The sequence below is a fragment of the Botryllus schlosseri genome, chromosome 16, assembly GCF_051294905.1.
Source record: "Botryllus schlosseri isolate E-star chromosome 16, Bs_hap1, whole genome shotgun sequence".
Classification (NCBI taxonomy): Eukaryota; Metazoa; Chordata; class Ascidiacea; order Stolidobranchia; family Styelidae; genus Botryllus; species Botryllus schlosseri.
This window is the reverse complement of record NC_137251.1, coordinates 14092199-14112877: the sequence shown is the minus strand read 5'-3', so window position 1 is coordinate 14112877 and position 20679 is coordinate 14092199. Positions and strand designations below refer to the sequence as shown.

Genomic DNA, 20679 nt, shown 5'->3' with positions numbered 1-20679 from the left:
AATCGGGCACCACCTAGGCGAAGTAGAAAAGAGGCAAGCACACTAAATGAAAAGTAAAAGAAGATAGTATAGAAAAAATGGGGTGGCATGTGGCGGCAGGCGAGGTCGATATGTTAGTTCGTGGTCCGGTAATCCTGAAGGCTGACTAATAGTAGGCCTATTCATCTAGAAGAAATTGCTTGTATTTCGACTTGAATTCGGGCATGCTCGACGATTGTCGGATAGCCGGGAGATGCTGTTCCACCACTACAGGTCCGGCATACTTAGCGCAATGCGTTTTCTTGTATTCCACCCTGATCATATGGTATTTGTTCTTCGTTTACGCATATGTCAGTTTCCAGGTTTTGACGGGCAGTGAGAGTACATTTATAACTGCTTTTCAAAACTACTTACTTGAGTATACAGAGTCGCCTAATTCTACTTAAGGATGTTTTTGTCTGCTTCGAAAATAACTTCTAGCCTACTCGTACTTAAGAATGATTATACGTCGCTACTTCTACTTGAGTAGCCTTCTTGATTACATCGACCACCTCTTACGGTTCGCAGTGATCAGAGGTCACTACCTTCTAAATTGCAACATGCATCTTCGTAGCTAATGCAAAATTACTATGACATAACAAGTAGCTGCCATGTTCGAAAATAATTCGTAATTCGGAGTCTATTTCACGCAGTGCTGGTGACAATTTCACTGATGAAAGTGATGCAAATTCATCACAAAACAACTTTTAAAATTGATAAGTTAATTTGTTTTGCCTAAAACTGTCCAAGTAGAAGTGGTCTAAAACAGTGATTCTCAACCGCCGGTCCAATATTATTCAAATTGGCGTGGTCAGTTTATCCACGGCTTTCGGCACGAAACGCTGTAATCGAATCTCGGCGGCAGCATGTTTATCTGGGCCAGGCAATTTTATCTAGTCTAAGCAGAGTTGATAGCGTAAAATTATGTGGAGCCCATGAACTCTGCGGGCCAAATGAGAAGCAGAAAATACGTTAGCGGGACGAGTCAAAATTTTAGCTATATTTTCAAGCGTATGAATTTTATTTCTAAATTGGAAGCAGTGAATGCCATTGTTCAGTGGATATGTCGATATATATCGCTAATAATCTCATCCACGAAGGCCTCGACGCGACGATTGTTCACAACGTTCTCGTTCAGTGATGTTCAGCGCAGGAACTTCGGTAAAACACGTTATACGGCGGTACAAAAATTGCAAAGTTTATTACATGCTCGAAATAAAAGTCCGAAAGAGAATATACCATCAACTCCTCAATACCAGCATACAATCCCGATCAAGTCATAACGAAATACAGATTCACTGTGCGCAGACGCCATTTCTGCCGACCCATTGAGCGCGCTCGAGCGAAAAACGCTATAAACGTATCTGACGACGAGACGCACGCGAAAAGTTCGTCACATATATTTCAAAATAACGAATGTTCACCGCAGGACAGCTAAAAAGGCACAGAAATGTTTCGCACTTTCAGTGGACTCTCATCCCGAATGTTGTTGGTGTGTAAATGTAAGATTTTCTTTCGAACTAGACTCTTGAATTATTTTGAAAGGATGAAATATGTGCACTTATCAGCATAGGAACTTGAGCTGTTGACTTTTTAACTGAAACAACGTGGAAATATCCACACACTGTCAGATTGTATTATCCATTGGAAATTTGATTTGGAATTTCAGTGGACTCTCCTAATTGTTTGTCTGTTGGTATGTTCTTGGATATCCGAACCGGACATTTCCAAAGCTGGACAGCCTAGTCTATGCCCCCATCTGTCCAAGCGGACAGTCGGACAGTCGGACACAGCTCGGACCCGGCTCGGATAGCCCACGGCAATTAGGTGTTTGCTGGGTAGGGAATGAGAATGTGACAGGTAATGTGCCAAATAATATGTATTTGCCAGCATATGTCAAAACAATGTTAAGCATGATACATTTTGAGCTGTCTTTAAACCCCTATCCGCGATTTTCAACAAAGACATCAAAATGTATTTGGGATACTACAAAGGTTTGTTATAGCCACCTTCCGAGCAGTGAGCGAAGGTTGCAATTTTTCTAAATTCACCCTCCCTTGACCGAGTGAATGTCTTCGTGTTTATGCCATAAGACCAGGGTTGTGATGTGACCAAGTCACAAGGTTACGAGTCACAAGTCAATCTTACTTTTATAGTTTTGACTCGAGACAAGTCGAGACATTTTCAATTCATCACCGAGTCAAGTCCGAGTCGAGTGTCAAGTCCGAGTCATGGTGTTTGACTTAAGTCCGATTCTAAGTCATTGTGTTTACTGTTCAGTTCCGATATATGGTCATATGAAACCCACTTTTTACAACTCTGCTCGGTGATATCGAATGCTTTTCATTCAAAATATACTAATTTTCCTCACTTTTAACAGTTTCTGGTAGCATTCTCAAGTATCAGTACTATAGACGAAATAATAATAGCGTGATGACTATACAGCGATAACGTAATAATGAATGACTTTTTGATTTTTCAAGTTGGATATGATCTCTTTTGACATAAATCGAATGCCAGTGAGAGTGCAATTGCATGATCCAGTGTAAAAATTCAAAATTGGGATCTCCGTGTCATTGCCAAGGCCCCAAAACGGTCCTGTGCAACATACAAATCGCTACCCCGACCTTTAAACTCGTTTGCAATGAGAGTAACGAGTTTTAACTAGTTATTTATTTATAATATGTATAAGTTTATACTGAGATCGTCATCGTGTATTTGTCATTTTTATATCATTTGATATAAATTTCGAGCCCAATAAATTTATTTTTATCCGCTCAAGACACACATACACATGGCATACCCGATATAATGAACGGATAGAAGATTGCTGAAACGATATGTCCTGGCCTGATTTCATATTGTTCGCTATATATCTTTAGACGCTTCTTCTTGCTCTCTTTATTCACTTTATATTTTGTATTACTTTGTATTCGTCATTCACCTGGTCTTTCTTGAAAAGAAGCTGTATATGAACACAGACGTCTCATCATGTATGCGACGAGGAGCCCGGACATCAATATACATTATGCAATGCCCGTCCGGCCGAAGATGACAGCAGTCTCAAACCACCTCTTTCAATTTCCAATCCGTACATAAGAAGCAAACAATAGACACTTACGTGACCTTTGACACGAACCAATCAGGTTGCAGCAGGATGTAAACAAAGAACAAGCCCGGGCAAGCTTACTATGAGCTCTTATGGAAAAGGGTTGAAAAATGAAGGTTTTAAGCAAGATTACGTTGAATTGGGGATGACTGGCCTTAATGAATAGTAATAGTGTAGAGCTAGTATGTGGTTGCAGCTTTTAATCTAGGATGAACATGAATGGTGGCAAGTACGCACCAGCGTGCTGTGTCCAAATGCACGGGTTTTTGACAACTTTTCTGATTAAGCGACGATTGTTGTATACTATACTATAGGATTGTGGTAATGCATATTTTGACGATTTCATAGGCTCCAGGTCTCGAGCAAAATTTTCAAGCATATCTCATGTTCAGAAATATATATACTATAAAATATAGCTGCTGCCACACATCACAATTTTTGTGTATTGATTATGAAACTTGAAAGCTATGGAGATTCTATCGAATTTATGGATTTGAGTGGAACAGCATCTTCTTCTAACACCGCGGAGAAAGCTACGAAGTATTTCATGGAGCGCTATGCACACGATTTAGGGATAAAGATTGAGGAGACAATCCACTCTTTTTAGAAGCAATATTCTAGTGAACAGCCAATGTTATAGCAACTTGCGGAAAAGTGAGATAACACACTCAATGGAAATACACGTTCTCGGAAAATCCATTATTGATTCGTCTTGCACTTGTAAGACAGGGTAAGTAAGGAAAAAGACATTTTTTCAGAGACTCCTTCAATAGATATTTTAACCATGATTTATTTTCATATTAGGTTCTGATATATGCTCTCATGCATATGCATTGATTAAGACAATCCAGCACCTGAAGCTAAAAGGACTACATTGTGATTTGCATCAGCATCAGTGAGCTCCATCGTGATTGACAAGCAATCTCTCCACCGTACTCGCAACCGATCAACTCCTGCCTCAAGGTAGATTTTGGTGTATCTGGTGTCTTCAGTTTTATAACATTCCATCAAACACAAATAATCCTAGAACATTTTCATCTGGAGAATTGTTCATTCAACAAATTGGGCATCTAAATGAGCTTCAATAATGCACACCACTGGAATATCTAGACATGCACTGTTGGTACAGACTGACCATGGCACCGCGCAATTACGATCCGTAGCATGCTATTAGGCATTACGATATTGACAATGGAACTGAATTTGCACAATTGCCGAATATGTTGCGTCATTCATTTTTAATTTTCAATCTTGAATTGAGTATGCAATTAGTCCATATATATTTGGTTAGTTGTGATACACAATGCTGCATAGTATGACACCAGACAAAATTTTATACTCCTTGATTCTTCCGATCAGCTGTTCAATATGAATACGTTCTCTCGCCATCTTTCTTGTTGTGGAACAGTCTGGCTCAGGCATTTGACGGTGTGTAAATCACGTGCAGGAATATTTAAATCTAGATTCAATTTCTTGATTTCAGACTCAATGGTGAATCCCTTTTCTGCCATGATAGCATTGCCTGGCTCACCATAGCTGAACTCCATCATTTTCTTACATTTCTTGTCGAATCCACATATTTAACTAATATTTCGATCTGAAATGCTCCCTGTAAATAGTTCCTGCACAAAAGTAAGTGTACCACAATCCATCAATCCTTTCAAAGTTGTATGTGATTTATTGACAGTCAATAATCATTCTAGATTTGAGAAATCATGAATGAATGCAAATGGTGCATTTTTAAGAACCACATATCTACATGGCCAAATCGCGATTTAATGAAGCAGTTACATATGGCTGACCCAATGGTTAAATACTATCCTTACAGCAATACTATAAATTTGACGTCAGTAGGATAAGTCGGGCAATTCAGAAAGAATTTAATGTAGTCCAGCATAAAATTTCAGCTTCTCCGCATCTTTTGACATTATGATGCTCCTCTGAGAACTGAACTTCACTAGCAATAATTGTCCGTCAATTTGTAATTTTCCTGGACGAGTTTACTGTTTTGTGCTTCTATGCTTCTTCCAGAAATTTGATTTTCTTGCGTTTTATCCATCGACTTCCTCTTTCTGCAGCTTCATAAAAGATATCCATCAAGCCTGCACAAAATATATAATATGTTTATTTTACAGAGCAATACTGCTGTGCAGGCACCTATCAAGGCGTACTCGTCCGACTCGTACAACGTATCACCGCTACCAATTTCAACTATTCGTCTCATTATTGAATATATTGTTTTCAACAATTTCAATACATTACACACCATCAAGCAACAAAACTGGAGTGGAATAAAACGAGACACACCAAGTCGATTGTGGCATCAAGTGTGACTGCATTTCAGATTGTACTCATTTTGAAACACAGAATTGTTTCGTCTAGATCAGTGGTTCCCAACCTTTTTGACCTATCGCCCCCTTTTCAAGGTCAATACCGATCATCGCCCCCCAAATTTTGTGTACCGAAAATTGGGCATACAAACCTGTAATCACCGGCAGGTTGACTAAAAAAAAGGGTCAAATTTTCGGCTCGATGTCTAATTTGACACACTTTTGTAACTAAATTTCCGTGGGTTGACTAAAAATATAAAAAAAATAAAAAAAATGTCAGCCGTTTTGACGCGTCATCGCCCCCCCGAATCGCCCCCTTCGCTATTTTCGCCCCCTTTGTCCATTTTCGCCCCCTGTCGCCCCCTTCGTCATTTTCGCCCCCCTAGACCGCCAAATCGCCCATGTTGGGAACCACTGATCTAGATTCTAGATTATGTCACGATTCAATATTTTAGGTACAATAATAGATATGTCATTTTCTTAATAAAATGAGAATCCAGATGACTACAAGGAAGTCCACATGCCTTTATCCAGATTTTCTACAGGGTTGGTTCGATTGGTTTGAAATAAGGACAAATATGTTAGAAATGAGGTGAGTCTCATGTCAGAAATGAGGATAGTCATGTCAGAAATGAGGATAGTCATGTCAGAAATAAGGATAGTCGCTATATTCACTATAAAGTCAGTTACAGTACCAGGCACGACTTTCTAGTGCTGCTAACCCAGTCCGAACACATCCCAGACATGATGTCCAAACACGCCCCAGACACGATGTCCGGGTATCAACACAGGCCGAACACGCCCAAGACACCATGTCCGAATGGCAACACAGGCCGAAAACACCCCAGACATGATTTCTGAACACGCCCCAGATACGATGTCCGGGTATCAACACGGGCCGAACACGCCCAAAAGACACCATGTCCGAATGGCAACACGGACCGAACACGCCCCAGACACGATGTCCGAGTGTCAACTCAGATCCGAAAACAACCCAGACACCATGCTTGAATGGCCGAACATGTCCCAGACACGATGTCCGATTGGCAGCACAGGCCGAACACACCACAGACATGATGTCCAAACACGCCCCAGATACGATGTCCGGGTATCAACACAGGCCGAACACGCCCTAGACATCATGTGTGAATGGCAGTACAGGCCGAACACCCCCCCCCCCCCAGACATGATGTCCGAACACGCCCCAGATACGTTGTCCGGGTATCAACACGGCCGAACACACCCAAGACACCATGTCCGAATGGCAGCTCAGATCCGAAAACAACCCAGACACCATGCTTGAATGGCCGAACATGCCCCAGACACGATGTCCGATTGGCAGCACAGGCCGAACACACCACAGACATGATGTCCAAACACGCCCCAGATACGATGTCCGGGTATCAACACAGGCCGAACACGCCCTAGACATCATGTGTGAATGGCAGTACAGGCCGAACACCCCCCCCCCCAGACATGATGTCCGAACACGCCCCAGATACATTGTCCGGGTATCAACACGGCCGAACACACCCAAGACACCATGTCCGAATGGCAGCACAGGCCGAACACACCCCAGACATAATGTGTGAATGGCATCATAGGCCGCAGACACAATGTCCGAACACAGCCGAGACACCATGTTTGAATGGCCGAACATGCCCCAGACACGATGTCCGATTGGCAGCACAGGCCGAACACACCCCAGACATGATGTCCAAACACGCCCCAGATACGATGCCCGGGTATCAACACAGGTCGAACACGCCCAAGACACCATGTCCGAATGGCAACACAGGCCGATAACACCCCAGACATGATGTCCAAATACGCCCCAGATACGAAGTCCGGGTATCAACACGGGCCGAACACGCCCCAGACACCATGTCCGAATGGCAACACAGGCCGAACACACCCCAGACACGATGTCCAAGTATCAACACAGGCCGAACACGCCAAAGACACCATGTCCGAATGGCAACACGGACCGAACACGCCCCAGACACGATGTCCGAGTGTCAACTCAGATCCGAAAACAACCCAGACACCATGCTTGAATGGCCGAGCATGCCCCAGACACGATGTCCGATTGGCAGCACAGGCCGAACACAACCCATACATGGTGTCGGAACGCCCCAGACACGATGTGCTATTGGCAACACAGTCCCAACACCCCCCAGACACGATGTTAATAAGGTTGGTCGTGTTTGAAATAAGGTCAGTCTAGTGTTTGAAATAAGGATAGTCATGTTAGAAATAAGGATAGCCATGTTTGATATAGGGATAGTCATGTTTGAAATAAGGATAGTCTCATGTTTGGAATGAGGATAGTCATGTCAGAAATGAGGATAGTCATGTCAGAAATAAGGATAGTCGCTATATTCACTATAAAGTCAGTTACAGTACCAGGCACGACTTTCTAGTGCTGCTAACCCAGTCCGAACACATCCCAGACATGATGTCCGAACACGCCCCAGATACGATGTCCGGGTATCAATACAGGCCGAACACGCCCGAGACATCATGTCCGAATGGCATCACAGGCCGAACACACCCCAGACATAATGTGTGAATGGCATCATAGGCCGACCACATCCCAGACATGATGTCCGAAGTCGCCGCAGACACAATGTCCGAACACAGCCGAGACACCATGTTTGAATGGCCGAACATGCCCCAGACACGATGTCCGATTGGCAGCACAGGCCGAACACACCCCAGACATGATGTCCGAACTCGCCGCAGACACGATGTCTGAGTGTCAACTCAGGCCGACACGCCCCAGATATAATGTCTGAATGGCATCATAGGCCGAACACGCCCCAATAACTTCGCTATCTCGTGTCGCAAATTTATAAGGTTGAACTTACTTAATACAGCCATAATGCACATTTTACCTCATTTTGACGTGTCGCAAGCAATAAAGCACAAGTATGTTTTGGAATGTAATCAAATGTATTGCAAACAAGAATATTCATGAATGCTAGCTAGGAGAAATCTCAAGATCATGCGTTGTCATGCAAATATTTGTGTAGTCCAGTGGTTCCCAACGTGGGCGATATCGCCCCCCGAAAATAGCCAAGGGGGCGATAGGGGGGCGAAAACGGACGAAGGGGGCGATAGGGGGCGATGGCGCGTTGAAATGGCTATATTGGCGTCCATGACCGTAACTGCCACACCCAAACCCCAATTGGGATGGGGGCCCGAGATCGAAGGAGGCCCACAATTCTTTCGTGAATTAACAATAATTATTGTGGAAATTTAGGCAACTTTTTCAAAAAAATTCCGCGCTGCGCGCCTTTTCGTGGTCTCATATTTCTTACTTATTGGATACCCTTCCTCCAAGAAATAATATGCATGAGTTATATAAATGGGCATCTCGGCATCAGTCACACCATGTCGCACCAAGAGATATGTATAGTCTCAGGCCATGTAACATGCGACTCCGAGAAGTGGGCCAGAACGCGAAAACCTTAGGGAAAAAGCCTGCCTTTATGCTGACCGACTTCGATATATATACGATAGACATATATATTTAATTGTATATATGCGCCTAAATGGCTGGCGCCAAATGTTCCTGTCCTGGCAATCAGAACCCCACAAAATTATGCCATCTCGCAGAGAAAAATTAATTGCCTGTGCAGACATACCAATTTCAACTCGTGTGAATCTTTTAGTTTAGTACGTATGGGCGATTTGAATATCTTTTGGCATAGCAGACAGGCCACAAAATGTCATTACGTAACGAAGTCATTATACCCACGGGTTCGCCCGAATATGTTAAATTATTATTTACATTTTCCAAGACACCTAACTCAGCTTTACCGGTAAATCTGAATACATGAGCAGAGAGAGGATAAGAAATTGATAGAAATATATATGCAATTCCCGATCATATTGACCGATTCAATCATACCGATGGAAATTTTTCGCGCTTCGCACGAATTAAGCCGACTAACTAATGAGTCCAACAATTTGTGCTGAGAAGTAGCGGTGAAGAGGTATCGGGGGAGTTGGGTATGAGGGGTGCAGAAGTTTGCTTTATCGCCCTATGGAGGGGGGGGTCAAGACCAACGTATTGGGGGCTGACGAAGTGCTGTTATGGTCCTTTTGGAATCAAGTCGGAGAAATCACCTTTTTTGTTACTCAGCTCACCAAAATTTAGCTGGGAAAGTGAAATTTCGCGGTCGAGCCGAAAAGTTGACCTTTTTTCTTAGTCAACTCGCCGGTGATTTCAGTCTGTATGCCCATTCTTCGGTTCCCCATATTTGGGGGGCGATGATCGGCGTGGAGTTTGAAAAGGGGGCGATGAGCCAAAAAAGGTTGGGAACCACTGGTGTAGTCTGTAGGAGTCGACACCATGCGAGTGCGTTCAACGCTTCCATTTGAAGTATTTCATCAAATTCAGCTCCATCTTCCTCGTCTGAATTGATAGATTGTGAAGGCAGAGGCAGGCTATTGTCACAATTATATTCTGAGGTTCTTCCTTGAATATAGGCAATGCGCGAGATATTTTTTCAACACCCAAAGCACTGTGCTCTATGCCAGAAAGGGTAACATTATGTATGAAAACAATAGTGACATTTTTCGGTCAATGTTCTTGGCCATAATAGTGGCGTGAATAAGTAAGTCCTCAGTGGATAGTCAGCATCTCCAAAAGCATAATCTTCATCATTTAATATTAATATGCCAAAATGCTGGACAGTTGTGTCTTCAAAAATCGGAATCACAGTCGCACTCTTTCTTCGAATACTTTGCGATAACGTACTGAACATCTGCCAGATACTTCCTCGGGGTTCTATTCTGATCACCCGTCCGTAAATTTCAACAACTATAGCAATTTCATATTCCTTCACTGCATCGCTTTACTATACAGCATCAGCAAGCAACTAAAAACAATAACTATCTGGCCACAAATATCCTGCGTTGTAAACCAGGGCTGTCAAACTCAAAATTACGTCGCGGGCCGGATTCAAACATTCGAAATGCTCGCGGGCCACCGGCTTTGCTTTTCACTTGAACATATTGTTACCAAGCTAGCAAGAATAAGTAGAGCAACACTTTGATCGCGAACAATGAAATTGACGATGATGATTGGTTGGTTCAATGCACTTATGAACCGCTGCTAAAACAGTCGCGGTAACGACGATACAAGTTCACTTATTTCTATGCTCCATTTACTTGAGTCGTAATATATCGTTAACCGTATGTATGCGTTGTGAGGATTGATGAATTCCAGAGATTCAACTGTAAACGCGGACTTTTGAATTTGTTGTATTTTATTTGTATTATTAAATCACGATTCAGGTTTCTCTACATTACGGGGACCTTTTGAGTCAGAAATGATACAGCACCGCGACCATGCACTGATATTTGTGTAAGAGTCGTATGAATTGATTTTATCATTGGATTAAAGCTGAAATCGCAGATACTTTGCTGTATAGTACCCCATTCACCAATGTATTGTTCGAAGCTGGTCCAGAATGATCATTATTCCACACAACAGTGGAACTAAAGTCCCAATTACACAGTGGCTGCCGGGATCTGATCATCGTGTTTCGCGATGCGAATGGAGCAGCGGGCGATCAGAATAATATTCAGGACTTCTAGCCTATGATCTACGAGGGCTGTAACTGCCACACCGAAACCCCCAATTGGGGGGGGGGGATTATGGCTTTAGGGGAGCTCTCCCGTGGGAACATCTCGCAGAACCGTACATCCTGCCATAGGCAATTTCATCACTGCCCTTTATACATACGATTCTTAGACGCACACAGACACATACCATATGTAAGCTTCCAGTTGCCAACTATAGCTTATCTATATCGAAGGCTTCGGAATACATGGGTCGGATTTATGGTGGTCAATCATTTCGGGAGCGCACTTTGCGGAGTAGCATGTAGCATACTTTATATATCTTCGTGTGTCCCGAAACGGTAGCCTAGTTGCCGGAGCTAACAGTTCCCAACCGCCATACTGAACTGACACTCCTACAGACTCAATCAACCCAACGACCTCGGGCTACACTAGTGTATCTACTGGTCCTGTTGTATTCTCATAATTGAGAATGCAGCTAAATTCAATAATGGGTATTTGCGGAATAATTTTTTTTCGTGACACCGATAACAAAATCAAGACATGAACGGACACCAAATCGCGCCAAGCGCGAAGAAAAATTTTAGGTTGCATACTTTTGTCCCAAAATACTCTAATATCTATTGATTTTACGAAAATTTTCAATAAATTTGGGGGGGGGGCAACCGCCCCTTTCGTCCCCCCTGGCTACGCCAGTGCGTCCAACATCCAACTTCGCATCGGCATTTGAAATTATAGACGTGTAACCAGGAGTCTTCGATATTTATATGTGTGAGCCCCAAATATTCCTGTCCTTGTCAAATAAACCCAGCGGCAAACACAGGCGACCCGCAATAAATGCAAGGGACATTAGTATCGGCCGAACTCATAAATTAACTTTGAATGAAACTACAATTTACCAATACCGATCTTGATCGAAAGCTATTTCGCAAATACAATTTTAAAGCTGGCAGGTCAACGGAACCACCAATAAATATAGCCGTCCAAGTCTGAAATCTGGAAATCGGCATTGTTCCGAATGATCGCTCGATAAAATTCCATTATCTTGGTCAATTATTCATTCGGACATCGTGTCTTAAGCGTATTCGGCCTGTGTTGATACTCGGACATCGTGTCTGGGGCGTGTTCGGTCCGTGCTGCCATTCGGACATGGTGTCTTGGGTGTGTTCGGCCTGTATTGATACTTGGACATCGTGCCTGGGGCGTGCTTGGACATCATGTCTGGGGTGTGTTCGGCCTGTGATGCCATTCGGACATGGTGTCTCGGGCGTGTTCGGCCTGTATTGATACCCGGACATCGTATCTGGGGCGTATTCGGACATCATGTCTGGGGTGTTATCGGCCTGTGTTGCCATTCGGACATGGTGTCTTGGGCGTGTTCGGCCTGTGTTGATACCCGATCATCGTATCTGGAGCGTGTTTGGACATCATGTCTGGGGTGTGTTCGGCCTGTGCTGCCAATCGGACATCGTGTCTGGGGCATGTTCGGCCATTCAAACATGGTGTCTCGGCTGTGTTCGGACATTGTGTCTGCGGCGACTTCGGACATCATGTCTGGGATGTGGTCGGCCTAATGCCATTCACACATTATGTCTGGGGTGTGTTCGGCCTGTGCTGCCATTCGGACATGGTGTCTTGGGTGTGTTCGGCCGTGTTGATACCCGGACATCGTATCTGGCGCGTGTTCGGACATCATGTGTGGGATGTGTTCGGACTGGGTTAGCACTAGAAAGTCGTGCCTGGTACTGTAACTGACTTTATAGTGAATATAGCGACTATCCTTATTTCTGACATGACTATCCTCATTTCTGACATGACTATCCTCATTTCTGACATGAGACTATCCTTATTTCAAACATGACTATCCCTATATCAAACATGGCTATCCTTATTTCTAACATGACTATCCTTATTTCAAACACTAGACTGACCTTATTTCAAACACGACCAACCTTATTAACATCGTGTCTGGGGGGTGTTGGGACTGTGTTGCCAATAGCACATCGTGTCTGGGGCGTTCCGACACCATGTATGGGTTGTGTTCGGCCTGTGCTGCCAATCGGACATCGTGTCTGGGGCATGCTCGGCCATTCAAGCATGGTGTCTGGGTTGTTTTCGGATCTGAGTTGACACTCGGACATCGTGTCTGGGGTGTGTTCGGCCTGTGTTGCCATTCGGACATGGTGTCTTGGGCGTGTTCGGCCCGTGTTGATACCCGGACTTCGTATCTGGGGCGTATTCGGACATCATGTCTGGGGTGTTATCGGCCTGTGTTGCCATTCGGACATGGTGTCTTGGGCGTGTTCGGCCTGTGTTGATACCCGATCATCGTATCTGGAGCGTGTTTGGACATCATGTCTGGGGTGTGTTCGGCCTGTGCTGCCAATCGGACATCGTGTCTGGGGCATGTTCGGCCATTCAAACATGGTGTCTCGGCTGTGTTCGGACATTGTGTCTGCGGCGACTTCGGACATCATGTCTGGGATGTGGTCGGCCTAATGCCATTCACACATTATGTCTGGGGTGTGTTCGGCCTGTGCTGCCATTCGGACATGGTGTCTTGGGTGTGTTCGGCCGTGTTGATACCCGGACAACGTATCTGGGGCGTGTTCGGACATCATGTCTGGGGGGGGGGTGTTCGGCCTGTACTGCCATTCAAACATGGTGTCTCGGCTGTGTTCGGACATTGTGTCTGCGGCGACTTTGGACATCATGTCTGGGATGTGGTCGGCCTATGATGCCATTCACACATTATGTCTGGGGTGTGTTCGGCCTGTGCTGCCATTCGGACATGGTGTCTTGGGTGTGTTCGGCCGTGTTGATACCCGGACAACGTATCTGGGGCGTGTTCGGACATCATGTCTGGGGGGGGGGGTGTTCGGCCTGTACTGCCATTCACACATGATGTCTAGGGCGTGTTCGGCCTGTGTTGATACCCGGACATCGTATCTGGGGCGTGTTTGGACATCATGTCTGTGGTGTGTTCGGCCTGTGCTGCCAATCGGACATCGTGTCTGGGGCATGTTCGGCCATTCAAGCATGGTGTCTGGGTTGTTTTCGGATCTGAGTTGACACTCGGACATCGTGTCTGGGGCGTGTTCGGTCCGTGTTGCCATTCGGACATGGTGTCTTTTGGGCGTGTTCGGCCCGTGTCGATACCCGGACATCGTATCTGGGGCGTGTTCAGACATCATGTCTGGGGTGTTTTCGGCCTGTGTTGCCATTCGGACATGGTGTCTTGGGCGTGTTCGGCCTGTGTTGATACCCGGACATCGTGTCTGGGGCGTGTTTGGACATCATGTCTGGGATGTGTTCGGACTGGGTTAGCAGCACTAGAAAGTCGTGCCTGGTACTGTAACTCACTTTATAGTGAATATAGCGACTATCCTTATTTCTGACATGACTATCCTCATTTCTGACATGACTATCCTCATTTCTGACATGAGACTCACCTCATTTCTAACATATTTGTCCTTATTTCAAACCAATCGAACCAACCTTCCTCCAGATTTTACATCTTCCATGCATGTCATTGGCTCTGGGAAAGGTAAAAGCGCACACCAGGAAAGGTCTGGGTAGCCATCTCCATGTTACGCAGGCTATTAGCACAGTGTTTATCCTGATAGATTCAATACACGAGCTAGAACAAAAAATGACGATTTCAGCCGGGAACAGATCATGTTGCCTAACATATATCATATTAATATGATCATTGAATATGCAGACAAGTGTCCAGTGTAACAATAATTTGCTAGATAATGATACAGACTGTAGACTACTATATACAAATGTCGATTCCATAAATAGAACGCATATAACGCCACATAATGGATACCACACATATCCTGACTCAATATTCCTCTAATACATTCTATTCGCTACGACAATCCTATAGTATACGACTAAGGAGGATAATACAGCAATAGTTGCTTCATCCGAAAAGTTGTCAGAAATTCATTCATTTGGACATACCATGCTGATGCGTGCTTGCCATCATTCATGCTTATTGTAGGTTATAACACTGCATATACATACTAGCTCTATGTTATTACCATTCAACAAAGCCAGCTATTCCCAATTCAATGTAATTTTGCTAAAAACCTATATTTTTCAACCCTTTTCCATAAGAGCTCATAGTAAGCTTGCCCGGGCTTGTTCTTTGTTTACATCCTACTGCAACCTGATTGGTTCGTGTCAAATGTCACGTAAGTGTCTATTCAGGTTTTCTGGCGCCGGCGGTAATGACGTACTGAACTTACGATTTACATCCTGAATCAAGCATTTCTTCGTAATGGTTGGAAGAACCCACCACTACAAAATTGCTCCCGGTCTTCCCCTATATTTGGATTTGAAATTTAAATCATATTGTAGGCATGCAGTTCGCAGACAAGCAAAATAGAATTTGGATTTTAAAATAGCCAAAGGAAATAAATTGAACGTTTCAATTTTCACGAGGACATATAGCCTGAATTTCCATTCGAATTTTGCAATTTCAATGTTCAAAGTATAGTGTAGGTAGCAAGATTTCAAGTAGAAAAAAATTGGATTTGAAATTATGATTTATGCGCGGACTGCATGCAGAATAAGGTCAGTCACACGCAAAATAAGGTCAATCGCGGGACATCCAGAATAAGGTGAGTCACGTGCAAAATAAGGTCAGTCGCATGCAAAATAAGGTCAGTCGCGACATGCAGAATAAGGTCACCCACATACAAAATAAGGTCAGTCGCATGCAAAATAAGGTCAGTGGCGACATGCAGAATAAGGTCAGTCACATGCAAAATAAGGTCAATCGCGACATGCAAAATAAGGTCAGTCACATGCAAAATAAGGTCAATCGCGACATGCAAAATAAGGTCAGTCACATGCAAAATAAGGTCAATCGCGACATGCAAAATAAGGTCAGTCACATGCAAAATAAGGTCAGTCACATGCAAAATAAGGTCAATCGCGACATGCAAAATAAGGTCAGTCACATGCAAAATAAGGTCAGTCACATGCAAAATAAGGTCAGTCACATGCAAAATAAGGTCAATCGCGACATGCAAAATAAGGTCAGTCACATGCAAAATAAGGTCAGTCACATGCAAAATAAGGTCAATCGCGACATGCAAAATAAGGTCAGTCACATGCAAAATAAGGTCAGTCACATGCAAAATAAGGTCAGTCACATGCAAAATAAGGTCAATCGCGACATGCAAAATAAGGTCAGTCACATGCAAAATAAGGTCAGTCACATGCAAAATAAGGTCAATCGCGACATGCAAAATAAGGTCAGTCACATGCAAAATAAGGTCAGTCACATGCAAAATAAGGTCAATCGCGACATGCAAAATAAGGTCAGTCACATGCAAAATAAGGTCAGTCACATGCAAAATAAGGTCAATCGCGACATGCAAAATAAGGTCAGTCACATGCAAAATAAGGTCAGTCACATGCAAAATAAGGTCAGTCACATGCAAAATGAGGTCAGTCACATGCAAAATAAGGTCAGTCGCATGCGAAACACGGTCAGTCGCCACATGAAGAGTGCAGACTAAGGCCAGTGGCATAAGAAAAAAAAGTTGGATTTGAAGTAAATATTTGGATATATACGCGTACTGTTTATGCGGCTCACCTCGTAATCGTAATAATCGTTTGATTATATTTTGTTGAAACATCTTCAGCGATTTAGGATATAGATGAGGAATGTCAATCATGAAATTACTATGTAGGAAAGATATTTTAAATTTATTTTTCATAAGAGAAAGAGTTGAATTTGTAATTGAAATAAGGATTTGGATTTATGCGCGGACTGATAATAATATTGTACATGCGACTGACTTCATAATCAAGAAAATCATGATTATCTTTTGATTGAAACATCTTAAGATTTAGGATAGATAAGGAATTTCAATGTTGAAAGTAGGCTACTATACAGGAAACATATTTTGAATTTCGTTTTCATAAGAAAAACAGTTGGATTTGTAATTGAAGTACAGATTTGGATTTATGCGCGGACTGACCTTATTTTGCATGTCGCGACTGACCTTATTTTGCATGTGACTGACCTTATTTTGCATGTCGCGACTGACCTTATTTTGCATGTTTTTGACCTTATTTTGCATGTCATCGCACCAACCCTCCTCTCAAATTCCCACAAGTTGAAGTCGCAGCCAATGAGGCCACACGATTTTACGACAAACAGCTGCTGAACAAGGTTCTAATATCCTCCAGAATAACTATAGAGAGGACTTTTGGAGTGTGGAAGAGCGTGTTCCCCTGCTTATCACTGGGTCTACGGGCGACACATCCATGACTGTGATTGATGTTAACAGCAGTGTTATACAACTATGCAAGAAAACACAGGTAATATATTTCTTGATTTTTTTAATATCAAGCGCTTAACTCCCTTCAAATTTAGATGCATCATCAACAATGAAACTGATGTCCCTGTCATCCCATAAGAAGTTGTAGAGGCACCGAGAGATGTACGTGGCTCCCTGAGAGGCCTAGCTCGGAGACGACGGATCGTAGAAACCCACTTTGCGAATGAAATTTAATTTGTTATCAGAAATAAAGAAACTGCGGTATCACTTGTATGAAACCGAACGAAATGGTACAGTGTAGAAAGAAAAGAAGTGGAACAGTAACTATCAATAATCCACGGTTACATGGGCACAGCGAAAAAAGCATAAATATCACGGTGCGGTGTTGCAAGTCAAGGCTTATGCAATTAAACGGGCATAGCAAAAGGAACGTATTGATGTCACGGTGCTGTAATTAGAGGCATAGTAACTATCAATAATGCACAGTTAAAAGGGTATGGCACAAGAAAAGCATTCATGTCACATTGCTGCAAGTACAAGCATAGTAACTATCAATAATCCACAGTTAAATGGGTATGGCACAAGGAAAGCATTCAATTTCACATTGCTGCAAGTACAGGCATAGTAACTATCAATAATCCACAGTTAAATGGGTATGGCACACGGAAAGCATTCAATTTCACATTGCTGCAAGTACAAGCATAGTAACTATCAATAATGCACAGTTAAAAGGGTATATGGCACAAGAAAAGCATTCATGTCACATTGCTGCAAGTACAAGCATAGTAACTATCAATAATCCATAGTTAAATGGGTATGGCACAAGGAAAGCATTCAATTTCACATTGCTGCAAGTACAAGCATAGTAACTATCAATAATCCACAGTTGAATGGGTATGGCACAAGGAAAGCATTCAATTTCACATTGCTGCAAGTACAAGCATAGTAACTATCAATAATCCACAGTTGAATGGGTATGGCACAAGGGGAGCATTCATGTCACATTGCTGCAAGTACAAGCATAGTAACATCAATAATGCGCAGGTAAATGGCACAAAAAATATTTGCATCACGGTGCTGCAAGCAGAAGCAATGTATCTTAAATTGAAAGCTTTTATAAAGTAGTGGGACTGGTGAGAGAGAGAGAGATGATATTCTTTCTCGCCTGCACCATCGAGATGCTTTGGCGACGGAGTTGCGATATGAGGTCATCTAGTCTGCGCCCCCTTTTTTTTCTCCTCCATGCTATCCGTGATTGCTGAGCGCCTAGCAGGATAGCTGCGGTTACCATTTTTCGAGTTTTTGGTATGACCCGGCCGGGGATCGAACCTACGACCTACCGCTCGAGAAGCCGGACGCATAACCATTACACTATCTCGCCTTCAAGCTTTTGCCTTGCATCTGCTATCAATAGCTGCTTGGTCACAAGTACCGACTGCAGATCAGCAACGGACTGCTGCTTCTCTACTAAGAGCCTTTGCTGTTGCAAGCAGTCAATTTCCAATTTAATCTTTTCCACTTTCAACTCAGGCTCCAAGAACATGGCATCCGATATGAAGTTGTTAACTTCAGCTCTTTTTGGTTTCTTTCTTGGCATCTCTGTCTTTTCCGTTTCTTTTACCACCGGCCTTGAAGCCGGAGTTGCAGCCGTGAAACTTACATCTGAAATTGGGATATATGATATAGAAAGCACTCATTGCGCATAGCAAACGCGTATAAATTCTAAATAACTTATATATGCTTATAAAGCTTTGCTCAGAATTTTAGTCATGTATCTGTATATATTTACACAGATTTTAGTTAACGTTCATTAATAATAAACAATATCGATGTCAACATCACATCGTGGATATGCCCCAGACCCTGATCACCATTGACTGGCTATGGTCCTCATGACTATCAATCAATGCGCAGTGCTAATTCTGGTCAGTGTTAGCTTTCGGGTTTGCGAATATAAGGTTTTACAGTTATTATACGTCGGAGCGATTTTGGAGGTATGGCACAAATTTGGTATGTACAGGAATCGCAGCTAAGCGGTAACCCAACACGCAGCAAAACCTACATAACCAGAGACAGCGATGCTCAAATATCAACAGCGAATACCGTTGACTACTAATAGCGGGGATAACTGCTTAATATGGTGCTTTTATCAATCAAGTGTCCATTATTATGGAATACCGTACCTGAAGATGTCGATGCTACGGAAACGTCCACAAACACCACTTGGTCAGAATCAAAATCGTTCTGGAGTGGCTCGAATTGTTCCGGTATCATGCTATGGATCATCTGTGACATCTCTGGTACTGCCTTGGTTGGAGGACCTCCGCCAGTTGCAGCCAGGTGGGCACGTTCCTCTGTTATATCTTCTTTCGATCTGTTGAAATGCATACGCTACGCATTAGAACTGGCCTCGGCATATTCCTAGAATTTCATCAAAAATCTTACCTCGCCTTCATGTTATTCCAACATTTTTTAAGCTGCTTGGATGATACATTTTGAGCATCCGGGAAGGAATTGTATTGAACGGCAAGATCTTCCCATGCAGCATTTTTCCTTTGGATAGAATTTCCATCATTTCTTTTATCCTCAAGTACATCCAGCTTTGCACTTACAAGAGTCATAAGCCGGCTCTTGTCAGCCAAACTAATTTTGACTTAATTTTGACATAACTGTAACTGTAACTGGAAAAATGTTTCTGTTGAAATCCAACATTATAGTTTGCTTTCCTAAACATTATCATGTGGCAGACACATCGAGAAAACTGCGAAAAAGCAAGGCTTGTATGAATACTACCACATCACTGCCATACTTCACAACTACCATTTCATTGATATACAGTACACTATTATACAGTTTATTAAAGCCCGATATTACATGAAAATGATCGAACTCTGTGGACTTTACAATGTACTATACCGGTATAGTTTACCATTAAGATCATAAATACGATTAATATATGTGCACAGCCCATCATCCCGCAGCATACTACCAGAAAAGTCAGTGCAAAGCGTTCGAGTAAAGCCTTGAGACAGCCCCCGGCTTGACTCGGAAAACGCGCACTCGACTGCCAAATTCCCAGCTCGCCAGCTACCGCGCATCGTCTCTGAATACCAAACAGCTCGAAGTCGAGCTCGACAGACCGCGAAGTCCGACTCCAGCCGTGCTCAAACTCAGTATTGAGTTGATTGTTACGCAATTTTGACGCAAAGTGAGTTTGAGCACTGAGTGAGGTTTCTTGAATACGGGCCCAAGAGTGCATGATGTTGCGTTAAACGCTGGCCACGATACAAACAGACACCGTGTTTCACGCTAAAATTTT

The 20679-nt window shown here is 43.2% G+C and overlaps 1 protein-coding gene and 1 long non-coding RNA gene across 4 annotated transcripts; one reads left to right on the top strand and one right to left on the bottom strand.

Annotated features, from left to right (window-relative positions):
* The first annotated feature begins 3291 nt into the window (after nt 1-3291).
* On the top strand, nt 3292-5888 carry LOC145458219 (uncharacterized). Its single transcript, XR_013921086.1, has 3 exons — nt 3292-3857; nt 3932-4090; nt 5263-5888. It is a non-coding gene; the product is annotated as an uncharacterized LOC145458219 (long non-coding RNA).
* On the bottom strand, nt 4786-20533 carry LOC145458217 (uncharacterized). 3 transcript variants are annotated; one of them, XM_080336530.1, is made up of 4 exons: nt 19806-20533; nt 19544-19734; nt 15025-19022; nt 4786-5229 (listed from the first exon to the last, which is right to left on the bottom strand). In XM_080336530.1, exons 1-3 carry the CDS (start codon nt 19979-19981, stop codon nt 18727-18729), a joined length of 663 nt encoding a protein of 220 aa, XP_080192656.1. In that variant the 5' UTR covers nt 19982-20533; the 3' UTR covers nt 4786-5229; nt 15025-18726. The 3 variants fall into 3 exon arrangements, with proteins under 3 accessions (XP_080192656.1, XP_080192655.1, XP_080192654.1); XM_080336529.1 differs by lacking the exons at nt 19544-19734; nt 19806-20533 and adding an exon at nt 14551-14692 and having other exon boundaries at nt 15025-16793; XM_080336528.1 differs by lacking the exons at nt 19544-19734; nt 19806-20533 and having other exon boundaries at nt 15025-16793.
* Between the last annotated feature and the right edge of the window lie 146 nt (nt 20534-20679).

Coding starts and splice junctions, on each gene's coding strand:
- LOC145458217 (XM_080336529.1), bottom strand. CDS start 16,793: ATGAAAAATAAATTTAAAATATCTTTCCTACATAGTAATTTCATGATT.